Source organism: Coturnix japonica, chromosome 22, assembly GCF_001577835.2.
Source record: "Coturnix japonica isolate 7356 chromosome 22, Coturnix japonica 2.1, whole genome shotgun sequence".
NCBI classification, from domain to species: domain Eukaryota; kingdom Metazoa; phylum Chordata; class Aves; order Galliformes; family Phasianidae; genus Coturnix; species Coturnix japonica.
In genome coordinates, this window is record NC_029537.1 from 1,455,976 (window position 1) to 1,469,074 (window position 13,099).

The 13,099-nt window shown below is 42.1% G+C and overlaps 1 protein-coding gene across 1 annotated transcript in view; it reads right to left on the bottom strand.

Moving 5' to 3' along the window:
* The window catches only part of ANTXR1 (ANTXR cell adhesion molecule 1), a 69,647-nt gene that overhangs the window by 29,186 nt on the left and 27,362 nt on the right, over window positions 1–13,099 (bottom strand). The window contains exon 13 of the mRNA XM_015882878.2: window positions 4,374–4,469. Within this exon, the coding sequence (XP_015738364.1) occupies window positions 4,374–4,469 (96 nt within the window). The remainder of the gene's footprint in view (window positions 1–4,373; window positions 4,470–13,099) is intronic.

Genomic DNA, 13,099 nt, shown 5'->3' on the forward strand with positions numbered 1-13,099 from the left:
CAGGAGCCTGTCCCTGTTTTTTCATCTGTAATAGAGTACATTCTTCTTCCCAGGGGCAAATGAAGTCAAACTGGAATGCTATCTCATACTTTCTCTTCAGTTGACCTCTATTTAGCCTGGAAGAGGATCCAGGGATCTCAATTTTAACTCATTAAAACTAGGAGAGACAAAACTGCTTCACAGAGAAGACTTCAAGCTGACATGTGCAAACATTCAAAACAGACATGTCAAAATCATCCATACACTTAGGGGAGACATGACATCACGGAGGGGGAAAGCAGCCCTCCATATAAATAGCTCTGATATAATTTGCATCCAAATAGGGTTGACATGCAATTCTATGGGGAATGCATTAGAAAATGTAGCATCTGCAAAGGTCATTCCTTTTCCTAGGCCATTTCAATCACACAGACAGACAGGGCCAGAATCAGTGGGTTTTGCTCCAAGTGCCTGACCCGCTTGCTTTGGAAGAGCAGATAAATGAATTTCATTTTCTGAACTAAAGAAAAGGAAATAATCACAGCTACTTTCAGCTATCTGCAGAAGCCCTAACTCTCACCCATTGATTGCTTGTGGGTTTATTGGTTGAGTAAGACTCAGTCCTAATGAGCTATTTCTCCTCAGCTGAGCTTAGCCAACTTTCTTTGGAAGAGGTGAGAGGAGCCCAGGGAAAAAACAAAGGAAGAAATAACATTTACTGAGTTAATTTCTTTCCATGCACAACCGGGGCAAAGAACAACAGTGCCTCCTCTACACTGAGTCTCTGTTGTGGTCTGGAACAAAAGGTGCTGAAGGCAGTTAGGATTAATATAATTGCCCTTTGGATCTGGCCTGAAAGAGATGCATTAGCAAGGAAAGTGGTTTGGGAATCTGAAGTCTATGCATGTCATCTCAAAGCAAAGGGCTTTCAGAAGGCAATTCTTAGTTCTCTCTAAATAATAGTGAACCCCTGGAAGACCTTTTGGGTTGGAAACTCCGGAACTGAGGGACACTTTGGAGAATTTGGCTTTAACTTTTTGGCTCCAATTGTTTTGTATTGACTGTGCTATAAACGATGACACTCCTTTGTGGCAGCAAGAGTGGATAACAGTTTAGTTTCCAATAGCTTTGGTCAAACTACCATGTTGTGTTAGGTGAGTGCTTGGCTGAGCACTTGGCTTGGTCTGAACCAAAGACAGGCTGTGGGGTCTATGAGCCATTTTTCCCAGCACATTTATGTCTTTCTCTCTGTCTGTCTCAATATCATTTCATATAATTCATGAATCTCTTCTCCCAAAACCATTTTAAGTGCAGAAAAATGGTGCCTCATGTGCACATGGGAGTGGGTGGGAATCAGAATACGTGGGCCCTTACAAGTAATCTCCATCACGCCAATGTGCACCATGTAATTTTATTACTCTCCAGGGTTACTGTACTGTATATGTATTTCCTCCCCTTCTCTTCCTCCAGTTTAGCCATAATTTGCATGTGTTTTTAATATATATATATTTTCTGTATTTTCTCCATCCAGATTTTTGTTTCCAAAACTTTTGGTCAGCTGCACTACAGACTTAGAGCCAAACAAATTGCTGGGTTCTTCCATGCTTCCTTCCAGAAAGCAGCTTTAGAGCTTGAATACCAACACCTCGTTTATATGCCAGCCACACCCCTGTAGTTTAAGAAGCTGCAGTACAAAAATAAGCAAGAGGGTGCATATATTCTGAGCAGGCAATTGCTACTGAGGTGCAAAATGGGAGGAGCATGGGAACCATCCCATCACAGACATGACTTTCAACTACAGTATTATGACTTTGCTATACATCCAAAACAAATTAACCAACTTAATTTCCAAACCAATCTAACAATATGCCTGCAAAACCCTCCTTAAGACTGTTTTGAAAGCTTACAATGTGTCTGTCTTACAAATATTTGCATTTACTTGGATTGCATCTATATTAAAACTATACCTTGTGCTGGCCTCCTACCTGGAACTGAATCTCACCTTTGGACACCTAGGGAACGTATAAGCACACACAGCTCTCCTATGAGCGCTCTGATCTCTCCAGCTTACCCTACATTCAGGAAAGGGAAAACAACAGCTACAGAAAGTCAAATGCCCAAAAGCATCATCAAGGCCAGGATCTGGCACCTTCTGTTTTGCAGATGTGCTCTTCTAAGGAAAACTGAGGTCATCCTGCCGTGATATCTTTGTATTTGTCATCATTCTTTTTATGTGTACAGTGCTGGAGTTGCATGCTTTGCAGAATATCTTTCTTTGCTGCCTGTACTTCAGTAAACTTAAAATCACCTCAACAGTTAGCACCTGCATCCCATGCTTTTGCATCTCCCCATGGATATCAAGGGAAATTTTGCCTGTATCAGGCACAGCAAAGGCCTAATTATTATTTTGATCCACTAAGCAACAATTGCATCTACTGTAAACTGAGTGGTAAATTCCAGACTTCATCCCAGAATACTTCTGAGACCAATAAACTTGGATACACTTGGAAACAGCATTTCTTTATGGGTGCATGCCAAGGAGATACTGAGTTCCAGATAAATCTCTTGAGTAAGTCTATTGACTTCAGTGCCTTTACTCCAGGGGTAAAGCTGGCTTGGTGTCTTTCCTGGAGAACTGCTGGACAGTAATGATTCCTATTTAATTAAAACACATGCCAAGGGGAGTTTCAGGGTTTAGAAATGTGCTTGTCACTCAAATTTATTCTTCATAAGAAAAAAACTGGATTTTTTTTTTCCCTCTAGACAGACTCACAATTATCTCTGAGATGTCCCCAGGCTTGAATTCACATCACTGTCTCTGGGTCTGTGGTTTGATTATTAGAGGTTATTCCTTGCCTGCCTCTTGTCTGTTGTGCAAGCCAGTTCCTCTGCCCTTAATTCACTCTGTGCTTCTGACATTGTATTCCTTGATGACCCACTGCTAAACTAGTAAATAAGCAGTGCTGCTCTGCTCTCTTCCTCCCCACCCTAAACCAAGCACCAATGTGGATCTGTCTCTGCCTTTTACAGAATGGAAATGCACAGTGAGGTATCTTTGCTGCTGGTTTACTACTAAGGATACTGCTCTGCCATCCTGGAGAGATGAAGATATTTCACTCAGGTTCCTGAATTAAAACCTTTCCAGCATGTAAAGGGATGTGTTTGACATGCACTTAAAGCAACACAGTTCTATGACTGCTGCCCCCATATCGTCCCCTTGGAGCAGTCCTGCACTGCCATCTCAATGCTTATATTTCCACAGTCCCTCTCCTCAATACCCTTCTGCTTTCATTCATGCCTTCTTATCAGCCTCATTGCATCACTTACAGCCTCTCTGTCACCTCAGTTCTCCACTAAACCTTGGTGTAAACCCTGTGTGGGTTCACCTCCATTGACTCCCATTCAGATGTGCCAATGAAAGAGTTGGCCTGACTTTGCTGGGAACAGGCCATCTAGTTTAGACAAACAACTCCCAGAAATCTGCCCCTCTGCTGATCCTTTGTCCATTTTTAGAGCTGTACTTTTTTATTGTTCCGATAAGTCCAGATAAGTATTTTTTTTAGGTTTCCCTTCTGGTTTTCTACTCAGGACAGAAGTGCCAAACTACCATGAAAACAAGCATTCTACCCTTCACTTACCCATCCAGAAACAGACCCAGATGATTAAGACTTGTTCTGAATAGAGAAACACATCTCACACAAAGACCCCTCAGATATGACCAGCTCATGCAATGCCTGTGGATCCACAGCTCGCAAGGAAGCAAACTACAACACGATATAAGCTTAGGAAACTGTGTAAGAGATTTACAATCAGAAACAGTGGTAGTAACCCAGAAACTTGAGTCAGTTTGGATAATCTTAAAAGGTGCACTTGAAACATTATACGCAGCCTGACACCAAAACCAGTCCCCGGTTCTGCTGACAGTAATTCTCGCTCTGTATTTGGTGTGTAAATGAGACGCAAAGCAAAGGCTGAGATTCACTGAACTGCACGCTTCACCCCAATTCCCATTGGAAAAGGCAGCCCTAGGGCATGATCAGCAGAGATGTACGGAGGTATGACAGGTCCTTGCAGTCAGACAGCAGGGTTATGAGCGAGAAAAAAGCTTATCACAAGTCCCAGATTGCCCCTTACCTCCCCTGACCTCCTCCTTCTGTTTTTTCTACATTTTGTCTGCCTTTTTTTCCTGACACCAGCTCTGTAACTCTGCTTTTTAACTCTTCAGAACATTTTGTTCTGTTCATTTGTTCCACCCAGACAATGCTGACCTGCTGCTTTCCCACCCACCATTTCTACCTTGCATTTTACATTAAGTAAAACATAACATTTCATCATACAGAAATACCATGGAGCTGTCAGCAAACTGAAGGCAGAGCAGGGTGAGAAGGACTTACCACTGTGCAGCAAAGAGGCCAGAACCACCAGAGGAGAGCCAGTGCCAGCAGCAGGAAGAGGATCAACAGAGCTATAGCCAGGATGGTCCCATCTGACTGGAAGAGAAACAGAGAACATGTGAATACCAGCAGCAGAAAACACAGTTCTCCTCCCTCATGCATCTAAATGGGGCATCTTCCCCATCCTTGGTTACTATGAAGAGACTGAGGCATCTAGTTCATCTCTTGGAGTTGTAGGATGTTTTGCCTTGGTTTTCCCCCAAATGTATGTATTTTTAAAGTACCACTGCTCACAACACCATGTTTCCTTGCAATGTCAAGCATTCTCCTTTCCTTGTGACTATCTACAGCAAACTGAGCTGTAGATATCCCTGTCCATCGCAGGGGAGTTGGACAAAATGGCCTTTAAGGGTCCCCTCCAATTCAAATGATTCTCTGATTCTTTGATTCTATTTTTCCCCTCTTGCACAAAACTTGAAAGTAACACCACAATTCTAATTTACTCCAAATAGAAAACTCTTTGGAGAGCTGCAGTTCACATCTGTAGGGAGAAAACAAGAAAAGCCAAAGCTCAAACATGAGATGGCACTGGCCAGCATAGAGTCAGGCAACAACAAGAAGAAGGTCTGTGATGAGCTGGATGTACTCAGCATTTCAAACAGGCCATGAGAGAAGACTCAAAACAATACAGACCTGTTGGTTCAACCTCAGTGCCTGGAAAAGTTCAGGAAAAAAATTATCCAGAGGGATAATGAAAGGCCATTAAAGGACAAAGCTTTATCAGTCACTGTCAACATGGGTTCATCAACAGCAGGCAGACAGGAGGATGGTCCTTTACATTTTCCCCATTTAAGAAGGTATTTGCAATTCTATTAACAATTATCTATTAACAATCTGAACTGCTGCACAAGACACCTCAATATAGCAATTGAAACCAAACGTGCGTTATTTCTTGTCGATTAGATTTAATCCAAACCAGATGTTCTCAGCTCTCTAAGGCATGCCAGCTTCCCCATACTGTGTCTCCCCAGTATCACCCTACTCTGAGGTAAGCAAGCAGGCATCCCTGACTTAAGCCTGTTTGAGATGTTCTTGATGTAAGAGCCAGGCATATAAAAACCCCACCCAAATGTCAGGATCACCAAGCCAGACTAAGGACACATTCAAGAGCAGACTGACCTGCAGGATGAGAAAATTGGGTGCCTGCTTAATTCGCTCTAATTCAATGGCCAGATGATCTCCCATCATACCAAAATGGCAAGAATAATGGAAAAACAATCAAGGTTAAGAGCATTTTCCAAACCTTCTTCTAGTGTAGAAGACATTTCTGGACATCTTGGATCAAGACAATCTGATCTTTGACACTTGGAAATAAAAAAAGATGTAGTCTGCACAGGAGAATTCACCCAAGACATCTCTGGAAATGGAAACTGGACCCTGACACAAAATAAAACTCATTTGAGAAGACAGAGCTGTACATTTTGGTGTTGTTCCTTTAGACAGATGGCATAAAGTAACATCCATCATCCACAAAGTGGAACGTGCTGATGTTAAGCACTTTGGAATATGTGATCCTGACTCTTTGTTGCTATGAAATCATAGAGGAAAGAAGGAAGGATTTTTACATCTAATGGTTGCCTGCCCCTCCTGTGCCTATACTGAAATAAATTTTGTCATTAGGAATAATTTAAAAGCAATTTGCAAAAATACAAGGCAAATTAAACCGGTCTTTTAACCGGTTTTTAACAGAATTTGTTTGTACTGGAAAGAGTAGTTTACATTACTCTAACACATCTGGATCTCTGCAAGGCAGCTGATGTGGCCAGCTGGTATTCTGCATCTCTCAGCAGTGAAACAGTCCAGAGGAGCTGAAAGGGTTTCATTTGCCAAAACTTACATTTCTCACTCAGGTAATGCCTCTCACCAAGGCCAGCACTGCATGACAAGCCTGCAGGAATGAGCCGTCTTCCGATATCAAAACCAGACAGGCACACAAAAATGTGGGGTTGGTATTAATTCCTTTTCTTCTATTTGAACAAAGATGATGAAAATAGTCTAGACAGGCCAGGACAACACATACATACATAACAAAACCTACCATAATCACCAAAGTGACCCAAAACCTTGCTTTTGCTTTGTTTTACCTTTACATTTTCAGTTTCTCCTATAATTTAGTTATCATTCTGTATAGCATCCATAGTTCCATAGAGCTTGAACTTTGCTTAGACGGAGACTTCAACACACGTACTGAATAAAGGCTGTCAACTCAGATGATGAAAACAGCTTTCATTTTGAAAACAAAGAATTTTCACACTTTACTAGAGTTCATATGAAATATCTGCAGAAATAAAGCATGGTAGCCCCTAAGTATACAGCTATGTGAAATCAGTGCTACTTTCCCATTGAGATTAATTTTGGCTGCTTATGCTGAGATAAAACTGCAGGGCCTGTGCCTATGACAGGATCAACAACCTACAACTCCAACACATGTGAAAAATTGAGCTAAGGTACTGTCACTTCTGCCAACTGCAAACTAAACACAAAGCATTAACAACCTGCTTCCAGACAGCCACTGAAGACCTAGATGATGCTTGGAGCCAGTGTTTTAAATGCCTTTATCAAGAAAAACTCTTCATGAAAGCAATCAGGATCCTTAAATGATGTTTTGACACGCTACACATTTGACATGTGGAACCTTGGCCACGTAGACTCCAAAACAAATGAGCTGGTAGAGAAAGAAAAGCATTGGTGCCTTGAAGCTGCCTTTTCCGTGACAAAGAATCCAACAAGTCCAAGAAAATGCTGTAAGTGTTGCTGGCAGTTGAAAGACCAATGGACAACCACCTCTGGATGATATTGCAAAATACAAAGATATTGAGAGAGATGAAACAGGAGATTTGAGGCATTTCCTCATACATAGATGTGCAATATATATATATAAGATATATATATATATATATATATATATATTTTACTCAGGAATTAGTGTTGGGCTTTGAGGAGCCAAACTATGTCTGGGAGGAATTCTTTTGTCATGAGAAAAGAACTTGGCCCACATCTTGGTCTTCAGGTACCCCAATCAGTGAGGGATGGCAACGCCTGACCCAGAACATGGCACAGGCTATTTCCGTAAGTCTACCCACAAAAATTCAGCTATGTCCTGTCCTTCAAAGCAAGACATTCCTCTAGGGCACACACAAACCCAGGGAAGATCATATCTAAGAGGGAAAAGGTCATTATTACGTGCATGCACATTCCTTCAAGAGTCAGCAAACAGGGATGCTTGCTCCAGGGAAGCATGACTCATCTTCACCTCTCCTGTTGCCTACCAATGTTGCTGCCCAAGATCAAGTTCCTATAGTTTTGCTTCAGGAAGCAGGAATGCAGTCATGCAGACAGACAAAACCAAGACAGAATCAGTGATTCTGAGACCCTCTTTCATCTCAGGCATCCGGGGTGCTTCTAAAAGAAACACATAGACCTCCTCATTGACTTTTCAGTGGCTTACTTCTGAGGGTTTCAAACAAGAAAAAAGCTATTACATATCAGGTGGGAATTTGCATTTGTTTGAATCCTGATTATTTTTAAGATTTTATTTCATAGTTTCTCACTCTACTGCACTGGCATCTGCAGCATACAGTAGATATTCCAGAATTGGAACATGGATTAGCAACCTCAAAGTATATGGGCTCCTGAAAGCTTTGATTACTGACATTCAGGAGTGATGAATGAAGTACGAGGTGCATCTAACAAATGTGCTCACATACTGTTGCTGATGAATTAATGCACCATTGATTTATAGGGAGAAGATGGTGGTTAGCGTGCATGCTCATTACCACAACAGTAAATGGATTTAACTTGAAGCATGTGTTTAAATGTGCTGACTCTGTGGTGTGCCCAAGAATGGACTTCAGTTGAATACATGCATCAAGCACTTGGCTTTTGTAGACTGTGAAGTTAAGTAAAAGGAGTTTTCTAATGGGATAGAAAGGGAAAACAGGTTTAACAGTAGGGGGGGGAGGACAAAGGATGACCCTGGCCTTTGCCCATCAGATCAGGCAGCTTTTATTGTAAAGGGAACATTCAGCATTTCTACCTAGAATACAGTCATAGAACCTGACTCTCTTGGGAACAAGCCCATCACTGCAACAGAAATCATCACATAGGGACGTGATTATTATTAGGAGCAGCAGTCCTGTAATATGGTCTAATTTCTAAAAGGAAATAGACTCTCACTGAATGCACTGTTCTGTAATGCCAATCTCTTTGATCACAGTCTATGTGTAGTTATTTGAATGGCAGCCAAGCTCAGAAGGAGATGTGAGCAAGAAACACCTGTTGTGGGTCAGCCAGTCTATGTATTTTCAGCTCTATTTTTCCAAGTTTACTGTTCTGTGAAATGAGAGGTCCTTTGGCAATGATTTATTTTCCTCCCTTCCTTCCACAGCTGAAAGAAGATGAGAGCCCAGTTACAAAAGATTCTTCCAGCATCCTTGCTTATTTGCTTTACAGCACAATTATAAACACCACTGAAGCCTCACTTTACCACATGCTGTACAAACCCAGAGCAAAGGACAGCCCTTGTCCTGAAGGGTTCACACATGGAGGGAAGGGGGAGTAATTACTGCTCCCTCTGCTACAAGGGAAGATCTTTGGTTGGAGAAAACATTTCCCTAATCCCTGATTGCAGTGTTTATACTTAGGAAAACATGCTCAATTTTTCCTTCAGAAGAAATACCCACAAGTTTCCAGATAAACAGAAGTGTTAGCAAGACCACTGGAAGACAGATAGGGCAGAACTAAGGGTAAAACTCAACATTTCCCAGTCTTGCAATGTAAGGCATTGCATCTGGGAGTTGGCACTAAATACAATACACTAAATACAGGGCTTGGTGGGACAGGTGAGCTTCTCCTCAATTCAAATACCCTTCATATGATGGGCACCATATGGAGGTCTTCCCATTTTGAATGAGGAGCTCCTATTCTGAAAGAGCCCTCTCTTGTCCCTTGACACTCAAGAGCTGAAAAGCAAAGTCTTCGAGGCGAAACCTAAGCAGTTATTTTGGTTTCCAGTTGTGCCTGAAGGCAGCCCTCAATAGAAGACTGCTAAATTCATTCTGGGAGCTGAACAGTAACTGGAATAATAGACAAAATTCTGTGGAATTACATTTTGTCATAACAACAGCCATAAATGGCTCTGTTTGGGTTTACTTCTTTGCAAGGCAGGAAAGGAAGGAAAACAGCATGCTGCAGCTCTGGAATGCCTTGCTTCTGTCTGAGACTTGTAGCATTTAAGCATAAAAAAAAGGAAATATATGAAATCTAAGCAGCACCTTCTCAAGGTAACACTTTCACATACCCCCCAGGGGACTGACCAGTGATGTTCCTCATGGGCTGCTACAGGCAGCCTGCCATGAGTTCAGCAAGGTTAAGCAAACACCAGCATGGCCTGAACCCACACAACAAGACGTATGGCAGAAATTTCCTTCTGAAATTTCATTTAAATTGGAATCACATTTCACAGCCTGGAAGGAAATGATGCCACGTAAAGGGGCCTGGTCAAGCTTGAGAATGGGCCCAGAAGAAATTAATGAGGTTCAACGAGGCAAAGAGTTGCACATGGGTCAGGGCAATCCCAAATATGAGTACAGATGGGAGAAGAACTTGAAAGCAGCCCTATGGAGAAGGGCTTTTCCAAATGTCCATTCTATAATTCCTCCTCTGGTCTCTTTTGGGAATCTTATTTTCCAGATCTTAGGAGCACGCTCTTTTAAAATGCCTGCCTCACTTAAGGGTGTCATAAAATAGCCCATACAATAATACTAGAGTGAAATAATTAATGCACATTTAACTCTTAGGGTGACCTGAGAGGCAAAACCATTCACTACCTACTATATTTGCAGCGCAAAACAACTAAGACCAATTTATTTTAGAAACAGATCCATGTGCCCTGGAGTTCCCACAGAGCAATACCTCAATTAATAATACACAGGTCAAGGGCCTAGGAAAGGGCTCATTAAATTTGCTCTGCAGTTTCATAAAGCCTCTATTGATACAATAGTAAATGCACTTTAATTGCCTGCAGACTCAGGAACAGTGATAACTAGCAGAGCCTTTACTGTGCAGCCCAGAACAAAGTCACAATTGAACAAACCCTGTGTTAGCACTGCATCACATTCCTTCTGAATAAAAAAACCCTTCACTGCAGGGAGTCATCAGATTTTGCTACAGGCCTGCAGTGCTTTCTTGAATTTCTGACCTTCTCTTTCTCTGTATTTGAAGACAAAATCCATCCACTATTGTTTAATTCAACATACAAATTCCTCCAGTCTCTTTTAGATGGGAAAACAAGAAAAAAGGGGATATAAAGGTAGAGAAAAGTGTGTCAGTACTCACATCCTTTTGTCAAAAGCAACACCCATTGAAGCGATCAGACCCAGTTCTTTTTTCCAGCTTGCTTTGGTGTCTCATCTATCCTTGCAATTGGAAATCAGAGATGCTATTTCTTCCCAGAATGGTGGGTGGAGGTTTGCAACACCAGCCTTTCAGGAAAGGCAAGGCTGATATCTGCTAGCATTGGATAAGAGCATGCCCAGTTTAGGTATTGCATCGCCCTCACAAATGCAACCTCTCTCCCAAAATACCCTGGCCCAACATATTGCTCTTCACCTGAAAGGCTTCATGATGCTGTAAACCTTGAAGTTACTTCTTAAGAAGCAATGCCCTGCTTCTCCATGTGCCCAACCTTTGCAGGCTTCTGTACTCAGGGCTGCTATTTAGCTCCTTCTGCCAGCAGCAGAGGTCACCTGGATGTCTCTGCAGGATTTTGCTCTCTTCTGCTTAGGTAATACAGTAACAATGCTGCCTCTTTGCTCATTACTTGGAAAGGAGATTCCTTTCCCCCCACAGGGAGCTTAAAAATGGAAGAAAAAAAAAATATATATATTCTTTAAGAGGTGCAAATATTGAAAAACCAACTTCAGAGAAATAAATTCGTAACTCTCCAGGACAAGAAAGCAACGAGACCAATTCATCAAATCCTTCCAGCCAGCTGAGTTTTATCACACTGGAGATACTGGCATCTCATCCCCCAGCTAAGCACATAAACAGCATGCTGTCTCCATGCTCTCATTCCAGCCATTCCCTTGCTCTGGTGGAGTAGCTGCCAGTGGTCTCACAGCTCAGGCCAAAAACCACCCTAAATTACGCTCAGGAGAACCCCATCTTACTTTAACTCTGATACATATGTTAGCGGAGGGCAGGATTAAACTTCTGTCTGCAGCCCCTGATTTACAGAGTGTTACCCTTTTGCTTTTGAAATAAAACCAATCTTCCACTCATAGCAGCTTTACCAAAAGCCAGACAGTAATCCTTTGGTCTGGGGTGTTGGGTGAGCAAAATCATTGAATAAAAGTATTGGCCATCCACAGCGAGGACACAAGCAGGATTCGAGGACACAAGCAGGATTCATTCACTGCAGGCAGCATCATGCTACTTAAGCTAGAAGGTTTCAGCTGCATTCCATAAGTTAATGCAACAAATGCATTGCCCAACCACAGCAGCTCCTGTGTCTGGCCCAGTTTTTTGACAAATAAACAGAAATCACTGCATTGCTCCATATGAGGACATATGCTGCCGTAAGCACCCTGCAAAAGCAAGCACAACACAGCCCTTCCACTTCCATCCCATTGGAGAAGTGCATCTTGCCCATCACCACATCTGACACAACATATGCGCCAGTCCTACCCACCTACAAGCACATCAGTAATTGAGGGTGACATGCTTTGCATTCTCATAGCATTGGGTGCAATACCCATTGCCTCTCTCCAGTTTGCCTTTAATTTTCCAACCTGGACAAGCAGAAGTATGCCCTGACACTACTGCCCAGGGGGCATGGACCAGCCAGGTTTCCGATCAAAGAACTTCAGAATCAACAGCAGAAAAGCCAATGAGATAATAAACTGGAATAAATGCATTCTCACTGAGATGCAGATGCTTAGGATCCTACCTGCCACTGTTCTCTTTTAGTGCTATGCACTTCTTGTGCTGGTTCAAAAATGAAAGCCATGAAGTTCTATTTAAAATGGAGTTTCACCTTTATCTTGAGATAATCTTGGTGTAATCCACATTTCATTCATTCTTCTTCATGGTGAAGGCTGTGCTCTTAAAATTGAGTGGTCCTATGGAATTCCATGGTCAGTGGCTCTTCTCAGCTCCAGATAATGACAGACTTTAACAAGAGGCCACTCTTGCCTGAGATCAGACTTGAGATGAGCTCTGATACTTCCTTACTCATCACAAAGACCCACCATTAGGAATTTCATCTGGTGGCTGATGGGTGAGCCCAAGTTCCAGACTGATCCTCACCACAAGGGATTTACAAGGGCCTCACATATGTAAACCATGTACTTTGCCTCTGAAAACTCTGAAAGAAAAACAAAACAAAGCCCCCAAAGACCTCCTGTGGGCTGTTTCATAACTGGGGCTTGAAAATCACTGGTCCAATTTGGAAGAATTTTGATCCTCTGTTTTTGCAATTCATCTCTCCATCAGATACAGCTGAGTGACTGCAGCTCTTCCCAAAACATACTATAAAATGGAGATTCTGAAAGATCCTCTGCAGCAAAAGCATCTTTATAAAGATCTTCTGTCTTCTCTTATTAACAGGAAAATCAACTACCTTTCATCAGAGGAGAGATTTGCAGTAAAGAAGCAGGACAGCCTGA